Source organism: Carlito syrichta, unplaced genomic scaffold (genome assembly GCF_000164805.1).
Source record: "Carlito syrichta isolate Samal-C Ts95f unplaced genomic scaffold, Tarsius_syrichta-2.0.1 Scaffold304715, whole genome shotgun sequence".
Taxonomy (NCBI): Eukaryota; Metazoa; Chordata; class Mammalia; order Primates; family Tarsiidae; genus Carlito; species Carlito syrichta.
In genome coordinates this window covers 505,339-529,220 of record NW_007248811.1, presented here as the reverse complement: position 1 = coordinate 529,220, position 23,882 = coordinate 505,339, and the positions used below count along the sequence as shown (strand labels likewise).

The 23,882-nt window shown below is 38.8% G+C and overlaps 1 protein-coding gene across 1 annotated transcript in view; it reads right to left on the bottom strand.

Annotated features, from left to right (window-relative positions):
* The window catches only part of REPS2 (RALBP1 associated Eps domain containing 2), a gene marked incomplete at its 5' end in the record, with an annotated part of 227,588 nt that overhangs the window by 33,121 nt on the left and 170,585 nt on the right, over positions 1-23,882 (bottom strand). The window contains one exon of the mRNA XM_008060764.1: positions 19,619-19,680. Within this exon, the coding sequence (XP_008058955.1) occupies positions 19,619-19,680 (62 nt within the window). The remainder of the gene's footprint in view (positions 1-19,618; positions 19,681-23,882) is intronic.

Here is a 23,882-nt window from a genome sequence, read left to right as displayed (position 1 = left end):
AAAGGTGGCAAAAGTGGGTATGAATGTGATTCCACTATAAGTGGTCTAGCAAGCACTCGTTCTAGGCTTGTGACCACTAATTTCTAGCTGTTCTCCTAAGTTTGCCAACTAGACTCTGCTTCTGTTTCACTGGGCCTAATAGCTAATTGTTGAGGGTTGACCATGCACCAGGTACCATTCTAAGTGCTTTAAAGATCTTAACTTGGTGAATTGTCATAACAACCCTATGAAAATAAATACTACCATTATCCCCATTTTATGGACAATAAAATTGAGGCAGAGAGAGACTAAGTAACTTTCATAAAGTCACAAAGCCAGTAAGAGGCAGGCAGGATTTGAACTCTGAGCCCATACTCTTAAATCCTCTGTCAGGATGCCTCCCTTGAGCCCAATCCCTGGTCATCCGCCACTGTCCTTTCCCATTAACACCACAGTACTTTTGGGTACCCTTCTATTCTTTCTCACTTCTGCATTTGCTCCTCCTCTGGTCCTCTCAGGAGTTTTTCCTGTTTCTGTCACAGTGTGGTGATGGGGGGAGGGGGGCAGAGAAGAGAAATGAGGACTCCATTGCTCAGGAACCTAAGAATCAACCATAACTGAGCCCCTTGGGAAAACTGGACTGTGTTGCTAGTTGTTAGAAACATGGTGACCAGTTATTGCCTACAACCTTTGTCAAAGCATGAGGCTGGGCATGGTGGCTCTTGCCTATAATCCTAGCATTTTGGGAGGCCAAGGTGGAAGGATCATTTGAACCGAGTTTGAGACCAGTCTGGGCAACATAGTAAGACCCTACCTCTACAAAAATGAGAGAAAGAAAGAGAGGGAGGGAGGGAGGGGGAGGAAATGAGTTTAAATGAGACACACAGAAAATGACACAGTTATATGTAAGTACTATGAAAGACTACATAATGGATGGTGTTAGGGATGACTGCCATGAGAGGGTGAGGCAGGACAAAGAAGCTACAAGATAAGGATCATATCACAATCTGTGCTCCTATAGTTCCCAGCCAAGCATGGGCCTATAGTAAGCACTTTCCATTAATATCTGATGAACTGATCAGATGAACTTATGGCATCTTCCAGAAGAAAGCTGCCAGCAAAGTAAGCTTTATACAATACAACAATATCATGGGTACAATGTAATATAAGGAGGGGGAAACCTAAGCAAACAAGTCACTAGCAGTGAGGCAAAGCTAATTTGTCAAATGTATTCCTGATAAAGATAATGTGTCAGCTCAACTGTAAAAACAATAATTCTGAGACATGGCTTCACAGCATAGCATAGAAGTAGAAGTTGGCACTCTGGGGCTAGACAGCCAGGGTTAGAATTATGGCCTTAACTCTTTCTTGCTGTTAACCTTGGGCAAGTTGCTGAAGTTCTCTGTGCCTTGGTTTACTTACCTGCAACATGAGGAAAGCAATAGAATGTATCACACGTGGTTGATGTTGTTATAAGGAGTAAATGAGTTAATATTTATAAAGCACTTAGAGGAGCATCTGTCACATAGGCACTCTATTGAAGTACTTGATAAATCAATAAAATAAATGAGGAATCACAAAGACCCTGGTTAGTGTACTATTAAAATCAACTTTAAAATGCATAAATAACAATTATTTATTATGCAAAAGTTCTTTTTGTTTCCTTTTAGAAGGCAGGGTAAAGGTTACACTTGGCCTTTGTAACCCACAGACCAAATGCAAAGGCTATTTTGGACAAGATGAATGTCAGTCTGTATTGGGAAAGGCACTTTAAAAATAAGCATTTTACCCTAAATCTAAAGTTAAAAATTAAGAAAAAGTAAAATAAAAATAAGAATTTTAGATTATTATAAAAAATATTTCAATGAACAGACACTTCACAAAAGAAGACATTCGAGCAGCCAACAAACACATGAAGAAATGCTCAACCTCACTAATCATCAGGGAGATGCAAATCAAAACCACACTGAGATACCACCTAACTCCAGTCAGAATGGCAATTATCAACAACTCAAAAAATAACAGCTGCTGGAGAGGGTGTGGTGAAAAGGGAACACTTCTACACTGTTGGTGGGAGTGTAAACTAGTGCAACCTCTGTGGAAAGCAGTGTGGCAATTCCTAAAAGCTCTAAATATCGACCTCCCATATGACCCTGCAGTCTCCCTACTGGGAATATACCCTGAAGAACACAAATCACTCTATAAAAAAGATACCTGCACACGTATGTTTATCGCAGCATTGTTCACAATAGCAAGAACCTGGAAACAACCATGCTGCCCATCAAAAGAGGACTGGATTAAAAAAATGTGGTACATATACACGATGGAATACTACGCAGCCATAAAAAAGAACAAAATCATGAATTTCGCTGCAACCTGGATGGAACTAGAGTCTATAATACTGAGTGACCTCTCACAAAAACAAAAATCCGAATATCACATGTTCTCACTCATATAATGGACCTTGAACATCCAATGCAATACTATGAGAAAATGACGGATGGTACTGGGAAACTATGGGGGGGGAGGGGGATGGGATTAACAGTAGCAAATATCTGTCGGGGGATGGGAAAACACTTCTTATCTACAGGGTGCCTGAATGAAACGTCATTGTACACCTAACCCTTAACTGTACCCCACAAAACCATAATAAAAAATACTGATTAATGAAAAAAAAAATATTTCATATTTAAAAAATTATTGGTGAGTAAGAGACTATAAATTCTCATCAACTTTTACTCAGCAGATCTTTTTTTTTTTTTGAGTTGGTGTCTCACTCTGTCATCCAGACTGGAATGCAGTGACATGCTCCTGGCCACCTTAGCCTCAAACTGCTGGGCTCCAGTGATTCTTCCGCCTCAACCTTCCAAGTAGCTCGAACTATAGGCATGTGCTACCACACCCAGCTAATTTTTTTTTTAATTTATTGTAGAGACGAGGTCTAGCCAAGTTGCCCAGGTAGGTCTTGATCCCGCGGGCTCAGGTAATCCACTCGCGTCAGCCTCCCAAAGTGCTGGGATTACAGGCTGAGTCACTGAGCCCGGCCACTCAGCAGATCTATAGTTAATTTTTGTGACATATAGTAAATTATTTTTCTCTCTCTAAATGCTCACCATCAAATTTCTAACACTTTCCCAGAAACTTTTTCCAGTCCCCTCTTCTACAAGAGGAGGCTCTGTTACTTAGTAGCTGCCAAGATTCCAAGTAGCTAACTTCTGCTCTCTGAATCACAACTTGCTCTTCCATAAAATGGTACACAATGACAGATGTCAAAGTGTGAGCGTGAAAGTGTTAAAATTAAAAAAGACTTCAACCCACTCAGAAGCAAGATAAAGGTCCCTGTGGGGCCAAATCACAAAGTGGTAGGCCAAGCTGAGGGTTCAGAAGCATGTAGAAACAGCTGAGAGCTCATAATAACAGGAATTCAAATACACCACGAGGCAGGGTACTGCTGCTGCCAAGCTCATTCCCTGAAGTCAGAGGCTAAGGTGGCACTTCACTACCTATAAAGCTGCAAAACCAGGATGAAGCCTGTGAAGATGCTCTGGGCTGCCTACTTAGGAAAGGAACAGGAAGCAGATATAAAACTGCAGCCTGGGCCTGGGCTAAGTCACCATCTGGTGCCATCTACAAGGTCCCTGACATCCACACCAGATGGATGTGCTGTACCTCATGTACAATAACTGGCTCTAGACTGGCGGCCACAGGTGTGGGGTTGTGGGATATAGTTAGTAGAGACAGCCACTGAGCTGGTAGTAAGGAAGGAGCTCAGAGAACTCAGAATGAAATTTAAATCCAACTCAAAATAAGCCTGCAAAACAAAATTTCAAAAAAATGGAAGAAAAAAATGAACAATAATAATAACCCACTCAAAATGATAAATTTACTCCTGACAAAAATGAAAATAGAACAAGTTGAAAATAACTTTAAAATAAGTATGTTTAGAATCCTCAAAGTTAAAAGTAGAGAATGCATCCTAAAAACAAAAGCAGATGAGTATGAAACAAAAATAGGGAAAAGCAAAACAAGAACAGGGTGCTATTAAAAAGAATAAATCATAAATCCTGAATCAAAGAATGGTGACAGAGGTTTAAAAACAAAATAGGAAAAATTCTAGTCTACACACAGTTATACAGGGAATTTTTAATTTGGAAAATGAGGATTTCATCTAGGGCCAGCCCAGAAAGATCACAGCATAAAAAGATAAAAGAGGCATTACTAGAAAATTTTTTTAAAGTGTTGACATAGAAATATAGCTAATTGGAATCCAAGAAGAAATAAGTAGAGAAGTAAAACCTACAGAGATATCACCAAATGTTCTAAAATTAAAGATGTGATTTTCCAGATGGAAAATGCATATCAAGTGCCACCTGAAATAAACAAATATATGCCTATACACATCACAGTGACACTGAAAAAGAACACTGAAAATACAGACAGACTTTTTTTTAGACTGAGTCTCACTCTGTTGCCCAGACTGGAGTGCAGTGGAGCAACCTGGCTCACTATAGCCTCGACCTCCTGGACTCAAGTAATCCTCGCACCTCAGCCTCCTGAGTCCACATAGGACTACAGGTACATGCCACCATGCCCAGCTAACTTTCTGATTTTTTTTTTTTTGGCAGAGATAAAGTTTCACTGTGTTGCCCAGGCTGGTCTCAAACTTCTAGGCTCAAGCGATCCTCCTGCCTTGGCCTCCTAAAGTACTGGGGTTGCAGGCATGAGTCACCTAACCTAGCCAAGATACAATTTTAAAAGCCACTGCAGAGAAAAGACAAAGTTTCTATCCAAAAATAGACTGACAGTAGAATCCTCAGCAGAAGCAGCAATAAATGCCAGAAGAGGAGGAAATAATGCATTCAAAATACAGAGGAAAATAACCTTCAATCTAGAATTTTGTATACAACAAAATCACCACTTAAGAGTAAGGACAGTAAGAGTTTACCATCCAAAGAGCATGGATAAAAAACTACTACATGACATATTTCAGTAAACTGTTTTATTTGAACTCCACAATTGCTAGAGTCATCATAACGATATGATTATACAATATTATATGTCTTATCACAACTTCTGAGAGCATGATCTCTAAAAGTAGCTTCCAAAGGTCTATTTTGGTAAATAACTTTTTTATTCCAGTCATGATATTCGAGGACATTTTTCCTTCTCTCCAATCCTTAATCATAAGAGGAAATTTTTAAAAGAAAAACTGTACAATTTTCTCATCAAAACAGCTATTTAAACTTCTACCAATTACATGGCAGTCTATTTCTAAATGTTTAACAGTAGACACTTGATGTTTAAGACTGAACCTTCCAGAGACCTTCATAGAAACTGCAATTCACATAAATACTACATATACAGAATTTCCCAAAATATAGAAACATATAAAAACAAGTTGTAAGACAAGATATAGGTAAATTATAAATGAATTACCTAAGTGATCCCTTTAAGCCCCTAAAAAGAATTAGCGGAAATTCACTGAGGAGCTAAGAATCTCAAAGACCCATTGGGAGGGGAACATTGGCCAGTCTAAAAGTAATTCAAAATCTGACCACGGGAAAAGGGCCAATTACCATGCACCATGAACCTTCAAGATCACCCTCAAAAAACAGAAAACCTTACCATCAAAGGCCTACTATATACTTTCACGTAGTACAATCATGAAACATTTCTGTATTCAGCTGTTACACCTATTTTCTGATATTTTCCATGCCAACATTTTAATGAATGCCTAATACTCAAATCAGGCAGATAACCAGTACCTTCTTCCTGGACATTAATGTTATCTGTATTGTTTTTATTTTTATTGATAATGCAAACATAAAAATCATCATAGAACTTTTTCTTTCTTTTGAACTAGTTCCTGAGGTAAATTCTAAAGGCATTTGCTGATAGCCAGCAAAATTCTGAGTGTTCCTTTTAAAATAAAGGAGGGGGACAGGTTTAGACTTCATCTTTTCTCCATTCCAATGCCAGCATTTCACTACCATTTTTCACTCTCTTTTCTCCTTGCTCTTATCACTGTGGCCATTTCCTCTGCCTTTTGAATCTCGCTTGGTACCAACTGTTTGAGAATAGTTTTCAAATTTATGAAATCCTTAAAAGAGAACTTATAAAATCTTGAGATTTAATCAACAGAGGTTGGTCTGAAACACAACTGTTTCTTCATAATATATGTATCTGGAACTATGATTACCTCTGAGTAATCAATGAGCCAATTCTAAAACTAGGGAACACAGTAAAATGCCCCGCCAAAGTTAATAAAGGAAAAAATCACTACACAAAGCAAGCATTTCACTTGAATATTCAACCTTAATACAGTTAAAACAATGTTATTTACAACAAAAGATAAATTTATGAGAACTTGATTATACTTTAAAATAGAACCTATTATTTTGACCAGAGGACAACATAAGCTTTATTACATTCTTGATCAGTCTAGTTAAAAGTTTGTCAAATTTTGTTGCTGTTTTCAAAAGAACAACTTTTGGTTTCCACAATCTTCTCTATTTTTTTCTTTCTCTATTTATTTATCTCCACTCTTTATTATTTCTGTCCTTCTGCTAGCTTTGAATTTAGCATGCTCTTTTCCTCCCAGTTTCTTAAGGTGTGAAGTTAGCTATTGATTTCGGATCTCTTCTTTTTTTAATATAAGTGTTTACAGCTAAAAATTTCCCTCTGAGTACTGTTATCACTACATCCCATAGGTTTTGGTATGTTTTCATTTTCATTCATCTCAAGGTATTTTCTCATTTCACTTAGAATTTCTTCTGTGGTTTTTAAAGAGTGTGTTGTTTAATTTCCATATATTAGTGAATCTTCCAGTCTGTTCTTTAATTACAGATATGTGGGGCATTACTTTTATTATTGAATTCTAGCTTCATTCCATTGTGGTCAGAAAAGATACTTTACATAATTTCAATCTTTTTAAATTTATTGAGATTTGCTTTGTGGCCTAACACATGGTCTATCGTGGAGAATGTTCCATGTGCACTTGAGAAAAATGTATATTGTGCTGTTGCTGAGTGTTCTGTAGATATTTGTCAGGTATAATTGATTTATGGCATTGCTCAAGCCCTCTACTTCCTCACTGGTTTTCTAATTTTTGAAAGTGAACTGAAGTCTCTTACCACCATGCCCATTCTTTAAGTCCTGAGGTCCCTAGACAGTCCTCTTTCCTCTTTATACCTTTCAAAGTACTCTTTCTATTATATTATGTCCAGGGTTTTTAGTTGTACTTAGCAGGGAAGAAAAGGGAAAACTAAACCATTTTGTTCCTCAATTGTATTTGACAATATTTCATCTATATGTACCAAAAAAATTCTTGAATGGAGGAATATAACATAGAACCAGCAATCCTAGCACTAGATAGGTCCATCTAGTCCCAATTTTCTCATTTTATAGACAAGACAATAGGTCCATGAGAGCAATTTACTTAATTCCCACAAAGTCATTCAGCTACACAGTAGCAGAGCTAAGGATAAGACCACAGATAGAGTCCAGATTAAGACAGTTAACATGAGGCAACTAGAGTGAGTTTCTGTTACAGAGTAAAGATAGAATTTCCTCAGCACCCAGAGAGGACGGATCTAGCAGCACACTTCACAAAGGAGTGATAATAACCACTCAGAAGAACTGGTACCAATTTTACAGAAGCTATTCCACAATATTGAAGAGGAGGGAATCCTCCCTAACTCATTCTACAAGCCGGTATCATTCTGTTACCAAAGACAGGAAAAGACACACACAAAAAAGAAAACCACAGATCAATATTTCTTATGAACACAGATGCAAAAATCCTTAACAAAATATCAGAAAAATGAATTCAATAGCACATAAAAAATATATACCATGATCAAGTGGGTTTTATTCCAGGGATGCAAGGGTGGTTAAACATATGCAAGTAAATAAACGTGATCCACTACATAAACAGAATTAAAAACAAAACTCATATGATCATTTCAATCAACACAGAAAAAGCACTTGATAAAATCCAGCATCCCTTCATGATTAAAACCTTTGGGAAAATAGGAATAGAGGGAACAGTTCTCAAAATAATAAAGGCTGTATATGACAAACTCACAGCCAATGTCATCACGAACAGAGAAAAGTTGAACACATTCCGCCTCAGAACTGAAACAAAGTAAGGATGCCCACTTTCATGACTACTATTCAACACAGTACTGGAAGTCCTATTCAGAGCAATCAGGCAAGAAAAAGAAATAAAAATTGGAAAAGAAGAAACCAAACTATCTCTGGATGGATGCCAACAATATGATCTTAAACCTAGAGAACCCTAAAGACTCCTCCAAAGGACTTCTGGACTTGTTAAATGAATTCAGTAACATTTCAGGATACAAAATCAGCACACAGAAATCAGTAATACTGCTATATACCAATAAAAACCAAACTGAGAATTAAATCAAGAACTCAATTCCATTTACAATAGCAACCAAAATACTAAAATACCTAGGAATATATTTAACCAAGAAAGTGAAAGATCTGAACAAGGAGAACTACCAAACTTTTAAAAAAGAAATTGCCGAGGACACAGACAAATGGAGAAATATCCCATGCTCATGAATTGAAAGAATCAACATTATTAAAATGATCTTAGTGCCCAAAGTAATCTACAGATCCAATGCAATCCCTAACAAACTACCCACATCATTTCTCACAGAATTAGAAAAAACAATCCTAAAATTGATATGGAATCAAAAAAGAGCCAGAATAGCCAAAGCAATCCTAAGCAAAAAGAACAAAGCTGGAGGCATCACATTGCCTGACTTCAAATTATACCACAAGGCTGTAGTAACCAAAAAATCATGGTTCTGGTACAAGAGCAGACACATGGACCAATGGAACAGAACAGAGAATCCAGAAATAAACCCAAATACTTACAACCAACTGATCTTTGACAAAGCAGATAAAAACATATACTGGGGAAAGAACACCCTATTTAACATGTGATGCTGGGAAAATTGGATAGCCACATGCAGAAAAATGAAACTTGATCTATATCTCTCCCTGTAAATAAAAATTAACTCAAGATGGAATAAAGACTTAAATGTAAGACCTGAAACCATAAAAATCATCGTAGAAAACCCAGAAAAAACTCTTCTGGACGTTGGCCCAGGAAAAGAATTTATGAATTAAAAGCCCAAAAACAAATGCAACAAAACCAAAAATAAATAAGTGGGACTTAAACTAAAAAGCTTCTGCACAGCAAAAGAAATGATCAACAGGCAGCCTACAGAATGGGAGAAGATATTTGCAAACAATATATCTGACAAAGGACTAATATCCAGAATTTTCAAAGAACTCAAACAAATCAGCAAGAAAAAAAAGCAAATAGGCCAGGCTCGGGGGCTCAGCCTGTAATCCCAGCACTTTGGGAGGCCGACGTGAGTGGATTGCCTGAGTCCATGGGTTCGAGACCCACCTGGGCAACTTGGTGAGACCTCATCTCTACAATAAATCAAAAATTAGTCAGGCGTGGTAGTGCACGCCTGTAGTTCCAACTACTTGGAAGGCTGAGGTTGAAGGATCGCCAGAGCCCAGCAGGTAGAGGCTGCGGTGGCCGAGAGCGTGCCACTGCACTCCAGTCTGGGTGACGGAGTGAGACTCCAACTCAAAAAAAAAAAAAAAAAAAAAGCAAATAATCCCATTTAAAAGTACACAAATGACATGAACAGACATCTCTCAAAAGAGATATACAAATGGCCAACAAACATGAAAAAATGCTCACCACCACTCATCATCAGGGAAATGCAAATTAAAACCACAATGAGATACTGCTTTACACCAGTCAGAATGGCCATTATTAAAAAAAAAAAAAAAAACAATAGATGGTGGCATGGATGTGGAGAAAAAGGAACACTTATATAATATTCGTGGGAGTGTAAATTAGTACAACCTCTATAGAAAGTGGTATGTAGATTACTCAAAGAACTAAAAGTAGATCTACCATTTATAGATCTAGCAGTCCCATTACTAGTTATGTATCTTAAGAAACAGAGGTCGTTATACAAAAAAGATACCTGTACCAGCATGTTCATCACAGCACAATTCACAATTGCAAGGATGTAGAATCAACCTAAATGCCCATCAACCAATCAGTGGGTAGTGATAATGTGGTATATATACATCATGGAATACTACGCAGACATAAAAAGATGAAATCATGTCCTTTGCAGCAACATGGATGGAGCTGGAGATCATCATCCTATGTAAACTGACTCAGAATCAGAAAACCAAACACTGCATGCTCTCATCCATATGTGGGAGCTGAACAGTCACAAAGATGGAAATAATAGACACTGGGGACACCAATAAAGGGGGAGGCTGGTGGAGGTGTCAAGGTTCAGAAACTACCTATGGGGTACAATGTTCACTATCTGGGGAATGGGCCACCAGAGACCCAAACCCACCACTATACAATATGTTCATGTAGCAAATATGCATGTGTACCCCTGAATCTAAAATTTTTTTAAAAGATCACAGATAGACACATTCATATTACTGCATTTAGCACAGTGTTGTCCAGTTTTTGGTAAATTATTTCATCATCAGAAATGAAGGATCATTTTTAGTTTATATCTTCTTTCCTTAATCACTGAAATATTCATTAATATCCTGTGATTTTCAGTTAATCTATAGCATACTCTGTAGGACAGAATAAAGTAACACTTTAAAGAAATGAAGGTGGCATCTTAGGTGATATATGTTTGTAAATTTATTTCAGAATAATTTCTGAGTTTCGAATACATGTATAAATAGAAAATACCTCTTGATACATATTAAATCTATATTTTAAGCCAGGTGTGGTGGCTCATGACTGTAAGTAATCCCTCCACTTTGGGAGGATGAGGAGAGAGGATTATCTGAGCCAAGGAGTCTGAGACCAGCCTGGGCAACATGGCAAGACCTCATCTCCACAATAAAAGTAAAAATAAAAAAATTAGCCAGGCATGGTGATGCGCACCTATAGTCTCAGCTGCTTGGAAGGCTGAGTCGGAAAAATCACCTGACCCCAGCAGGTCAAAGCTGCAGTAGCCATGATTGTGCCACTACACTCCAGCCTGGATGACAGAGTGAGGTACCAACTCTGAATGAATGAATGAATAATGAGTAAAAATGAGGATGCAGCATATACCTTTGAAAGTTCAAAAATATGCTTTATCTACCCAGGTAGTATATTAAGATGATTTGCTGACTTCTGTACATTACATGAGGTCACCTGAATATATTATAGCAAAAGATCTCACTGTATTTGATGTGTGCTGAGTTTTAATGTAATAAAGAGAAAAAGTTATGACATTTTAGAAGCAGTGATGTTTCCATATTGTCTCTATTAAAGAATATTGCTTGCTGTTTTCTCATAGATAGTTGAAAGTAACCAATGAGATAATAATATAGGTTAAGTATCCCAAATACAAAAACCCAAAACCCAAAATTTAAAACTTTTTGAGTACCAATGTGACACTCAAAGGAAATGCTCATTGGAACATTTCAGATTTTGTATTTTTTGATGCTCAATATCCCCCCTCCCCCCCAAAAAATCTGAAATCCAAAACACTTCTGGTCCCAAGTATATCAGATAAGGGATATTCAACCTGTATTTCATTTTACTATCTTAAAACTAATTTATCATGTGTGAAAAATGGATTCAGTAAGCAAAAATTTACATTTAAAAATGGATTAGCTAGCTTTATAAGAGACTTACATTATCACTAGGAATTTCCCAAAGAAAAGAGTATTCTCTAAAACTCTTAATTTTTGGATTATCAACTTATATTAACTTGTAGAAAGAATACTCAAACTGACAAGGTATCAATTAAAAGGATAGGGTATTCAGAAAAATATGGTGTCAAATATTTCAGAAGCAATCCTCCCTCCTTGGTCTCACAAAGTGCTAGATTTACAGGCATAAGCCACTGCACCTGGCTGGAAGGAACATTTTATTAATACTCTTTAAGCTTAGAGAGCTCAAGAAGGCTCATAAAAGGGGTGAGCTGACCAATGAAATGAGTTTTAAAGAGGCAGGAACTGGCTGGGTTCGGTGGCTCAGCCTGTAATCCCAGTGGTTTGGGAGGCCAAAGTGAGTGAATTGCCCGAGTCCGCAGGTTCAAGACCCACCTGGGCAACTTGGCAAGACCTCATCTCTACAATAAATCAAAAATTAGCCAGGAGTGGTAGCACGTGCCTGTAGTTCCAGCTACTTGGAAGGCTGAGGCAGAAGGATCGCCGGAACCCAACAGGTGGAGGCTGCGGTGGCTGGAAGCGTGCCACTGCACTGCAGTCTGGGTGACGGAGTGAAACTCCAACTCAAAAAAAAAAAAAAAAGCAAGAACGTTTATTTTTAGATAGCTAAGGGGTTCATAGCAACTGCCATTTAGGTGAGCCTCAGTCTTTCCTTCCAAATAAAACAAAGGTGGTATTATATAAAAAGTTTTGTCTAAAAAATGTGGCTTTGAGAAAGAGCAGCATGCCCAGCGTATTTCTATTGGGCTCTTTATTGCCTTCAGAACCTGATTCTAGCCAGATGACGATGTTAGATGAGGGATTGCTAAGTGAACTGTGGTTATTCTAGTTTTCCTCTGGTTTCCTCTCGAGGCTAGCCTCTTACGACAGTGCACAAAAGATCTGAGGCACATAGTGACTAGTCCTTCCAGAAGGACCTTCCCATCATGCCCTCTCACGTGTTCACATCATGCCTGTTCACATCAATCATCATAATAAACCCTCGAATCCCAGGCCATCACTGCTGATCTGATTCTTTTCCATAGCGTCTGAATACATCCCCTACACTGACCTTGTGTCTTCCACTCTTCCCCTACTCAAGAATCCCTTCCACTGTGCCCTTTAAGAACTAATGGCATAGCATTAACAAAATTCCCATATTTTCAAACCCTTCTCTGAGCATTTTTTCCTCTTGCCTTAATTTCGTACTTCTCAACTCTGGCTGCACTTTAGAATCATCTAGAGAGGTTTTTAAAACTCCCAATGGGTGGGCCTCACCACCCCAGGCCTCCACAGGTTTAAAGCTCCTCCAGATGATTCCACTGTGCAGCCAAGGATGAAAACCACTAAGCTAACTAAAAGCCTGCTCTCCCCTCAGAGTCTGCTCCCCAGAGAGAACTCTTGGTGGGGTCTGCTTTTCTCCTACCACTCTGGCATCACCAGGACTAGAAGTGAGTATGCTCCCCATAGCCACCTCCAGAACACTAAATTTGGCAGGCCTGTTTCTTTCCATTTTTGTTTTTTGTTTTTTCTCTACAGTAAAGTTCTGTACCCCTTAGCCATCTAAAAATGAAAGTTCTTGCCTCTTTAAAACTCATTTCATTGGCCAGTTCACCCCTTTTATGAGCCTTCTTGGGCTCTCTAAGCTTAAAAAGTATTAATAAAATGTTCCTTCCAGCCAGGTGCCGTGGCTTATGCCTATAAATCTAGCACTTTGTGAGGCCAAGGAGGGAGGATCACTTGAGTCCAGGAGTTCGAGACCAGCCTGGGCAACATAGTGAGATCTCATCCCTACAAAAAAAATTTTTTTTAGTCAGGTGTGGTAGCATGTGCCTGTAGTTCCAGTTACTCAGGAGGCTGAGATGAGAGGATCACTTAAGCCCAGGAGTTCAAGGCTACAATGAGCTATGATTGCACCACTACCTTCCAACCTGGGTGACAGAGTAAGACCCTCTCTCTCTCTCAAAAAAAAATGCTTCTTCCATAGTGCTATTTTAGTACTCATTACATTGCTAGTGAGGAACACTTGCTCTTACATATAAGGTGAGATATTAGTGTTATAAATTTAAAAATCCTAAGCACATTAGTCTACAGGGAGCCTCAATTCATCAAATGTGTTATTAATAGAAAACTTAAAGGATAAGACTTTGTACCCCCAAAATCTTTTATTTATTAAAGATAATTAATAAGAAAATGTTTGGCAGTAATGGGAAACTGTCAGGGGAGGGGAGGTGGGATTGGCAGTTGAGGGAAACTGCTAGGGGAGGGAGGGGCATACCTCATCAACAAGAGTACCTACATAATCAATGTTTGTATACCTAACCCTGAATTGTATCCCACATCTTTATAATAAAAATATGAAATAAATAAATAAAGATAATTAGACTGAAGCTGTGTTTCTCTCCCAATTGCCATAAGAAATTTGGCATGAGATCAACATATTAAAGGAATTTAGCCACTGAAGTAAGAGTCCCTCAGCAAAGAACTGATCTAAATAGAATAAGCAAAAACTCTGTGAATGGCATTTACTAGATGTATATGTATGCATATAGTGAGCTACTAAGTTTAATACACGCTTACTTTTACACTGCTCTATATAAAACAGTTTGTTCTAATTGCTCTTTGGTTACTTACACTAAGAATCTTTAAAAAAAAAAAAAAGTCACTTCAGCTGGGCTGGGTGGCTCATCCTGTAATCCCAGCACTTTGGGAGGCTGACCCAAGTGGATTGCCTGAGCCTGTGAGTTCAAGACCAGCCTGGGCAACTTGGAGAGACCTCGTCTCTACAATAAATCAAAGATTAGCCAGGCATGGTAGCACGCACCTGTAGTTCCAGCCACTTGGAAGGCTGAGGCAGAAGGATCGCCAGAGCCCAGCAGGTCGATGCTGAGGTGGCTGTGAGTGTGCCACTGCACTCCAGCCTGGGCGACAGAGTGAGACTCCAACTCAAAAAAAGGAAAAAATGTCACCTCTTCTGAGCTGAGCCAAGCCCTGGTCTCTCTAGTCTTTCCACAGGGAAATATGGTAAGCAAACCACCTGATTATTTATATATTCACTTGGTTCTTCTTGATCTTACCTATAATACGAAAAATAAATAGATATTTCTTTTAACTGATTCCTTTTTCCTAACTCCAGGCCCCATTTGTGTAACTTAATCCAGATGTTCATATCACAGTGGTGCTTGAATAAGTACGAGCCAACTACACTGTATTTTATGCTGTAAACCTATACCTCATCTCTCTCATAGATAAAAGCATACATTTGATGTATGCAGAAACAATCTTTATTTATCTCTATACATACATATGCAAATGTACAAACTCAATTTTCTTACATACTTAAAACCTGGAAGCCGACATGGTGGCATATAGTCCCAGTTACTCGGGAGGCTGAGGTGGGAGGGTCACTTAAGTCCAAGAGTTCAAGGCTACAGTGAACTATGATTGCACTTATGAATAGCCACTGCACTCCAGCCTGGACAACATAGCAAGATTCCTGTCTCAAAAAAATAAAACAACAACCAAAAACCTGGAACCATACATATCACTACTGATTGGCCACATAGTTTTTAAAAGTACTTCCTTGTAGGGAACAAAACATGTTCTTGTTTATTACAATCTAGTCTTGCCCATTTATCAAGTTAAATAATATGAATGCTTTTAATTCAAAAATAATCCCAAAACTTTATTTTAATCTCTTTCAGAGCTACTAATAAATATAATGATTTTAATTATACTAAGCTTTTTGGTTTCTCCCTTAGGTCTCCTGGTGATGGTACTACAGTCTCATAAAACAGGTGCCCTAAATCCCTAGGCCATGGACCGGTATCAGTCTGTGGCCTGTTAGGAACTGGTCTGTACAGCAGGAGGTGAGCAAGCAAACCTTCATCTGTATTTACAACCGTTGCATTACTACCTGAGCTCTGCATTCTGTCAGATCATCAGCAGTATTAGAATCTCAAAGGAGTACAACCCCTACTGTGAACTGAGCAGGCAAGGGATCTAGGTTGCCTGCTCCTTATGAGAATTTAATGCCTGATGATCTGAAGTGGAGCTGCGACAGTGATACTAGTGCTGGGGAGTGGCTACAAATACAAATGAACACTAGCAGTGAAGTTTGACTACACAGAGATCATAATAAATCAATTGTTTGCAGACATATCAAAACCCTAGGCCAGGCACAGGGGCTCACGCCTGTAATCCCAGCACTTTGGGAGACTAAGGCAAGAGGATTGCCTGAGCCAGGGGTTTGAGACCAGCCTGGGCAACCTGGGGAGACCTCATCTCTACAATCAATCAAAAAACTAGCCGGGCATTGTAGAGCGCACCTGTAGTTCCAGCTACTTGAAAAGCTGAGGCAGAAGGATCACCCAAGCCCAGCAGGTTGAGGCTGCGGTGGCCGTGAGCAAGGTGCCACTGCACTCCAGCCTGGGCAACAGAGTGAGACTCCAATTTAAAAAAAAAAAAAAAAAAACCCTATCAGTGAGTAGAAAGTGGGTAGCTGTACTCTATAGCTGCATCTGGTGGTAGGTTTTAAATCAGAATCCAACACTTATTTTAGTCTGCATACAGCCTGTCCATTATTTTGTTTACTATTTCCATCTGTGCCTCTTTTTTTATGGTGAGTTGTATAATTATTTCACTATATACTACAATGTTATGCACTTGAATCATCCAGAAACCATCCCCCTCTTCCCCAGTCCTTGGAAAAATTGTCTTCAATGAAACAGTCCCTAATGCCAAAAAGGTTGGGGACCACTGCCATAAAAAAGTTTCTGTAGATACAGATATAGATATATTTCCAAAGACACGATGATGGGCCATATATAGCAAGGGAAAAAAATTTAACAGAGCAAAAGAAGAATTCAGAGAGTTTCTCTGTAATAAAACTTGCTGTATGCTAGTAAAAGTGAACTCAGGAGAAAGTAAGCAAGAATGAATAGAAAAGTGAAAAAGCAGGCTGGGCACGGTAGTTCACGCCTATAATCCCAGCACTTTGGGAGGCCAAAGCAGGGGAATTGCTTGAGCCCAGAAGTTCGACACCAGCCTGGGCAATATAACGAAACCTCATCTCTACAAAAAAAAAATTTTTAATTGTCCAGGCGTGGTGGCGCATACCTATAGTCCCAGCTATTCAGTATCACCTGAGCCCAGAAGGTCGAGGCCACTGTGAGCCTATACTCCAGCCTGGGCAACAAAGTAAGACACCAACTAAAAAAAAAAGAAAAAAGAAAGAAAAGTGAAGAAGGAAATAAGACATGGATACATGGATAATGTGAAATCCCAAGCTAATATGCAATGAACTTTCATTTTCACTCCTTCTAGGGAAAACTATTGGCACGAGATATAACAGTTAACTTTAACCACATAATATAGAGATGAGGTGACAGATGAGAAAGGTTTGGAAATGTTCTTAGTAATATTTAAGGCTGGTGTATAATAGTGTTTCCTAACCACTAAGCCCTCAGGATATGAATAGGTATTTTACAAGTAAAGAGATGAATGGTGTCACATACTAGAAATTTCCAGCTTTAACAAAATTGACCAGCTTTCTTTACTGTGTAGGACATCAAAGCCCTTAGTGGGCTCATTTGCACAGTGACTCTCCCAGAGGGCGTAGAGGTGCCATGGCCTGCAAATTTGTCTTACCACAGAACCCTATTTAGATTTCCCAGAGGCTGTTTTATCACATGCAGTTTGATAAAGATTAGAATATATAGGTGTCTCATACAGGTGCTTAGTGAAATTCCCCTAGAGTCACTATCAGGAATTGACATGGCACAAAGATGAAATACATGTGTTTATTACCCAGGACTTCATATACTGAATGTATGTGGCCCACTTACAGTGGACGAAAGGAGAGAATGGGGGATGGGAAACAGCAGAGGGATCTTCTGCCTATATTTCGTAAACACCTATTCCTGAAGTCTTAAATCTCCATATAGTTAGGCAGCTGAGCTGGAAGTTTGGGTTGAGTGCTGGGCTCACTGTTTATATTGTGATAGGAAATCTGGCAGACAAAGAAACAGACTCATTCATTAACAATGACTAGAGAAATCCCAGGCCCCTTGTCAGATCCTTGGTGACTAGGCCCCAAAGTAGGCAGGAAGACCACCTCAAGCAGTTCAGATGAGGACTGCAGATAGCAGCAGCTCATTTCACAACCAGGAAGTAATTGCTGCCATTTGTGCAGCAGGAGAAAAACAGAAGAGTGATTACAAAAGCTCTTTCAGACAGGTCTTCCACCCATTCATCCAGGGGACTCCCAAGCCCCAGGCTTGAAACTAGCAGCTAGCAGATAAGCACCTCCAGAATGCCTGCTCATTTTGTTGTTGACAAAGTCCAGGTTTGCTGTTGGTGCAAAGCAGGAGCCTCATCTCATCTAGGTCTTCCATAGGGGGATATGGTAAAAGTCTCAATTGCAAGTGTAATGAATCAGCTGTCCATCCCTATACATAGACACTTGGACTCCAGTGATGGTGAGAGAAGGGGCCTTTAGGAAGGAGACTGCAGTTTGGGAGCTGGCATATTTACTAGCTATGCCACCTTGGGTAACTTGCTTAACCCCTTTGTGCTCCAATTTCCTCATCTGTAAAAAACAGATAATATTAGTACCTGTACCTACTTCGTAGGGTTTTTGTGAAGATGAATTAGTGCATTGAAAGCACTTAGTACAATGTCTTGTCTGCTGTAGACACCTAATAAACACAGTTAATAATTTGAATGAGTAGAAATTAAAACCAAGAAAAGGTTCGAGATAGAACTAAAGTTTGACATTAGGTACACAGTAGAGACTCAATAAATACTTGTTGACAAACTAAAGTTTGACATTAGGTACACAGTAGAGACTCAATAAATACTTGGTTATCCAATATCTCTTAAGGCCAATGCTGGATACTGGAAAAGGAGTTCCTGCTTGTTTAAATGCAGGTCCAGAAGAACTGAGCTTTTCATCGTCCTTCAAACTGAAGTAGGAAGCCAATATCTCATTGTATTTTCATCTCAAGTTTGAGTGGATGCTAAAGACCATCTAATTCTCTGAAAGAAGGACAAACAAATGTTAAAAGTGGTTTCAGTGACTCAGTGAGTCCTGAGATGCCCCATATGCTTTGAACCACCCAGAACAATGAAGTAGAAACTGGGACTGTCTACAGAGAAATTTCTCAACATTTTCTGCCAAAAGTCAGAAAAGGTCTTTAAAGACAGAAAGTTTCTTCAGTAGCAACGAAGGAAAGGAAGGATCTGTAGCACCATACACCACACTCCACGGATTTACTGCTTGCTTCTCATTTTCAACTCCAAGGAAAGTGTTGATGAATAAGACCATAGTAGCACATGCAAATAAGGCAGAATTAATTTACAGGTGAAACAGAGTTTGGAGGCATGCTCTCACATTCCTGCTATTTCAGCTGAATGTTCTGAGAGAAAATACCATCCTAAGAAGGCATCATAGGCCAAATCCTCGGCACTAACCCATGCTGATGACCATTTATTTTTAGTTTATATAGAATTAACACAGGTGCTAAAATGCTGATGAAAATACAGTCACTTGAACTGCATATACCATACAGAAACACTGTTTCCCACCCCCAGTTGGAGAGAGAGCTTTTCCTCTACTCGTTCTCTCTATATGAAAACAGATACATCCCTCGACAGCCAGAGTGAACTAGTACATGTTCGCTTGGTGACTTATTAAGGAAACTTTCCCTTTTCCACATGGGGGGATGGTGGGTGGCTAGATGAGAAGAAATTAAACCACTCTCTGCTCTCTTCGTCCAGGTATCAGCTTGGGAATCTAACGGATAAGATCTATGTTCATCAACATTTGCAAAGTAGCACAGTGGTGGAACAACTATCCCATCACCAATTTACAAAAATCAAATATGTCTCTTACCTGTGATGGACAAGGTCTCGGAGGGAGCGCAGGTGGTGGGGGTAACAATCCTGACTTAGTTGCTGTAAAGAAAAACATATACTGTTAAGGATCACCCTCCAAAAAGAAAAGACAAAACAAAACAAACAACTTGTGTTAATTAGGAATAGCAATGGCATTTGCATTTAACATGTTTCAGCTTTTTAAATTCCTCTGAAGGTTTAATTTTTTTTTTAAAAAGAATGCATGTTATTTCTAATCCCTTTTTTCATTTTTATCCTACCTAAAACCCAAGTATTTATATAGGTTGTTATGATTAAGATGGTGTAAACCGGGCTCGGTGGCTCAGCCTGTAATCCCGCGCCTTTGGGAGGCTGAGGTGAGTGGATTGCCTGAGCCCGCGGGTTCGAGACCCGCCTGGGCAGCGAGACCTCATCTCTACAATAAATAAAAAAATCAGCCGGGCGTAGTAGCACATGCCTGTAATTCCGGCTACTCGGAAGGCTGAGGCGGAAGGATAGCCGGAGCCCAGCAGGTCGAGGCTGCAGTGGCCGGGAGCGGCCACTGCACTCCAGTCTGGGCGACAGAGTGAGACTCCAACTCAAAAAAAAAAAAAAAAAAGATGGTGTAAAACAGTAAGGAAAAGACACCTGGGCCAGGTGCAGTGCCTCATGCCTGTAATCCCAGTGTTTGGGAGGCTGAGGCAGTAGAATTCTTTGAGCCCAGGTGTTTGAGACCAGTCTGGGCAACACAGCAAGACCTCATCTCTACAATAAAAAATAAAATAAATTAGCCGGGCATGGTGGCATGCACTTACGGTTCCAGCCACTTGGAAGGTTAAGGTAGAGGACCACCTGAGCCCAGGAGATAGAGGCTGCAGTGAGCCCTGATTGTGCCACTGTACTCCAGCCTGGGCAATAGAGTCAGACCCTGTCCAAAAAAAAAGGAAGGAAGGAAGGAAAGAAGGAGGGGAGGGGGGGAAGGGGAAAGGGAGAAGGGGGAAGGGAAGGGAAGGGAAGGGAAGGGAAGGGAAGGGGGAAGAAAGGAAAAGGCACCTGGAACCTATATGGGGGGATAGTCAATGAGGTGAGTGATAGGTGATAGTCATCATTCTGATGTTAATTATTTCATTTCAAATAATCCAGGACAAAAATCAGAAAGGATCTTCCTGGGTTTCTCTCACATTTCTCCCCAGCTCTCAGCAAATACACTGCTCATTAGCTCAGTGAGTAGACTGTAGAAACTAAAGAAGCTAAAGCCCAAATGAGACAACTTGGCTGCCCTGTAAGTGCTCCCGGGAATGATTCTGACAGCAGTAGGGGAGGCCAAAAGTGATGGGCTGAAGTAATATTTAGGGATTCCTCAAAGATCTCAATTTCTTTTTCTCTCTCTGATCATCACTAACAAGGATAACTAAATCTGCTTCTAAAATAATCTGACTACATTTGAAGAATCTTTTGAAATAAAGTTTCAGTTGAACTTCTTAAATTTGTGAGACCAAAAACATCTGAATTGTAACTTAACAATAAAAACAAACAACTGCTATGAAATTATAAATAAAGTTCATAATCACACACAAGAAATAAGTTTAGCTTCGAGACCCGCCTGGACAACTTGGCGAGACCTCATCTCTACAATAAATCAAAATGAGCCGGGTGTGGTAGCGCGCGCCTGTAGTTCCAGCTACTCGGAAGGCTGAGGCAGAAGGATCGCCGGAGCCCAGCAGGTCGAGGATGCGGTGGCCGGGAGCGGCCACTGCACTCCAGTCTGGGTGACAGAGTGAGACTCCAACTCAAAAAAATAAAAAAATAAAATAAATAAAAAAATAAACAAGAGCAATATACCAACAACATGAAATATTTTGCAAATCACTTTTGATTTTTCCTAGCTGTATCAGACAAGCTAGAAGTTGGAGTTTGGTGCTTTCACAAATAACTCAGTAATGTCACAGAGATTTTCATTTCTAGCCAGTGTATGGATACAGTATATTGAGGAGGGCCTATCTATGATTTCTCTCAATCTGTCTTTCATTAAAACTTATGAAACTTCACCTGTATGTAGACCACTTATACACCTAATCCTGACTCATACCCCACATCTTTAAAATATTAAAAAAAAAAAACACAAATGAACAACATGAAGAATTAAAAAGGGCAAAACTGCGGCTATTGCTGCAGAGATTAAAAAATAATAGGAGAGAACTATGAACAATTTTATGTCAATAAACTTGAAATAAACAACTTCCCAGAAACATATGCCATGCCAGACCTGACTCAAGAAGAAACAGAAAACCCAAATAGACCTGTAACATTCAATAATGTCATTCTTTGTTGAAAAGAAAAATAAATACATCAATGAGTAGGTAAAAACTCCAGAGGTGGTGAGACCTTCAACAGACATCAGTAGCAAAGCAAGAGTGCTGAAAACCTTCAAGAATTATTCATCTCTGGGCTCCTGGGTTATAGAACCTCACAGATTAGACCTTTAAATTATCAGTTACTTAAAAAAAATGAAACAAATAAACAAAACCTATGCATCATTCTAAGGGAAAGGCCAAGCAACTGAACCAGAATAAAGTATGTGTTAAAATAACCCTTTACTAAGTTACACAGGAAATGATAAGCCATTTAATTAAATTGACTTCTGCTTGCAGCCAAGATAGAGCAATAGAGACCAGATTTACCCATTCATTTAACATAACCAAAAAGAATCAAGAAAAATATATGAACAAGTTTTCAAGATACTAGAAGAGAGGCAGCAAAAGACAATGATCCCTGATAGAAATCTAACTAGGTGAGCCCTGTGATTGACTGTCCCTGCTCACTAGAGTTGCTAGAAACAGGATCTAGATTCTGATTCAGGTCTCATTACATTATTTTTTTACTATTAATTAATTTTTAAAAAGACAAATGTCCTATTTTTGTAAAAGATGTGTGGGTCTGTTTATGTATATACTTGTCGATAAAATTGTATTACCTACACTACCATTTGTTAAGTTCATTAGAAATTTCATTAGAAATGGGGTAAAAGATTGAGACCATTTAAAATTGAATCCTGTCTCAGTTTCTCACCATTTAGGCTTTAAGCAACAGAAGAATATCATAGGCGTGTGTAAATTGTTCATTCTGAATCTTTCATTTTAAGACTTGATATTGCCTATTTTCCTCATTAAATTCCAAGAGGATTTTTTTGGGGGGAAGCCCCCAAACTTAAATCACAAGTTTTATACATTTTTTAAGAGATAAGGTCTCACTCTGTCACCCAGGTTAAAGTATAGTGATGCTATCATAGTTCACACTGCAGCCTTTAACTCCTGGGTTCAAGTGATTCTCCTGCCTCGGTCTCCTGAGTAGCTAGGACTGCAGAAATACGTCCCCATGTTCAGCTAATTTATTTTTAATTTTCTTTAGAGGCAAGGTCCTGTCATGTTGGCCAGGCTGGTTTCAAACCCCTGATCTCAAACAATCCTCCTGCCTTGGTCTCCCAAAGTGCTGTGGATATAGGTACTTTGGGAGATCAAGCCCAGTCATATTATACAAATATTAACAGCAGTTTTATTTCCTCTTTTCAACACTTTTACACTTTTTTTTTTCCTGGTCTTACCTAGATAGACTATCCACTATAAAGCTGAATTAAAATGGTGAAAATGGCATATTTGTCTTCTCTTAATCTCAAAGGGTTCAAGTTCACCATAAAGTATGGTGTTAGCTATAGGTCTGTTGCAGATACCCTTTAATACATTATGAAAATTCTCATCTAATCTTATTTTGAAATTTTTTTTCCTCAGGATAATTTGTTGTTGAATTTTAACCAAAGCTGCAACTCCATTAACCATCGAGATGATGGTATGATTTTTTTCCTTATAATTTGTTAATATGGTAAATTATATTATGAATTTTCTAATATTAAAAACTCTTGTAAACCTAGGATAATCTCAACTTGTTCAGGTTTTTGTATCTGCTAGATTCCGTTGGCTAATATTTTGTTTAGGATTTCTGCAACTATATTCATGAGTGAGACTGACAAGTCATTTTCCTTTTTCATGTGGTCCTTTGTTATGCTTGATTCAGCTGGAAAGTATTCCCCATTTATACTCTAAAATAGATTGTATAAGATTGGGAATGTTTTTTTCCTTAAATATCAGGTACAAACTTACCCAGTAGAGTTATCTGGGCCCAGACTTTTCTTTAAATAATCTTTTTGACTAATGATTCCATTTCTTTAATTATTATAGGACTATTCAGACTTCCTTTATTTTTTTTTTTTTTTTTTTTTTTTTGTGGGG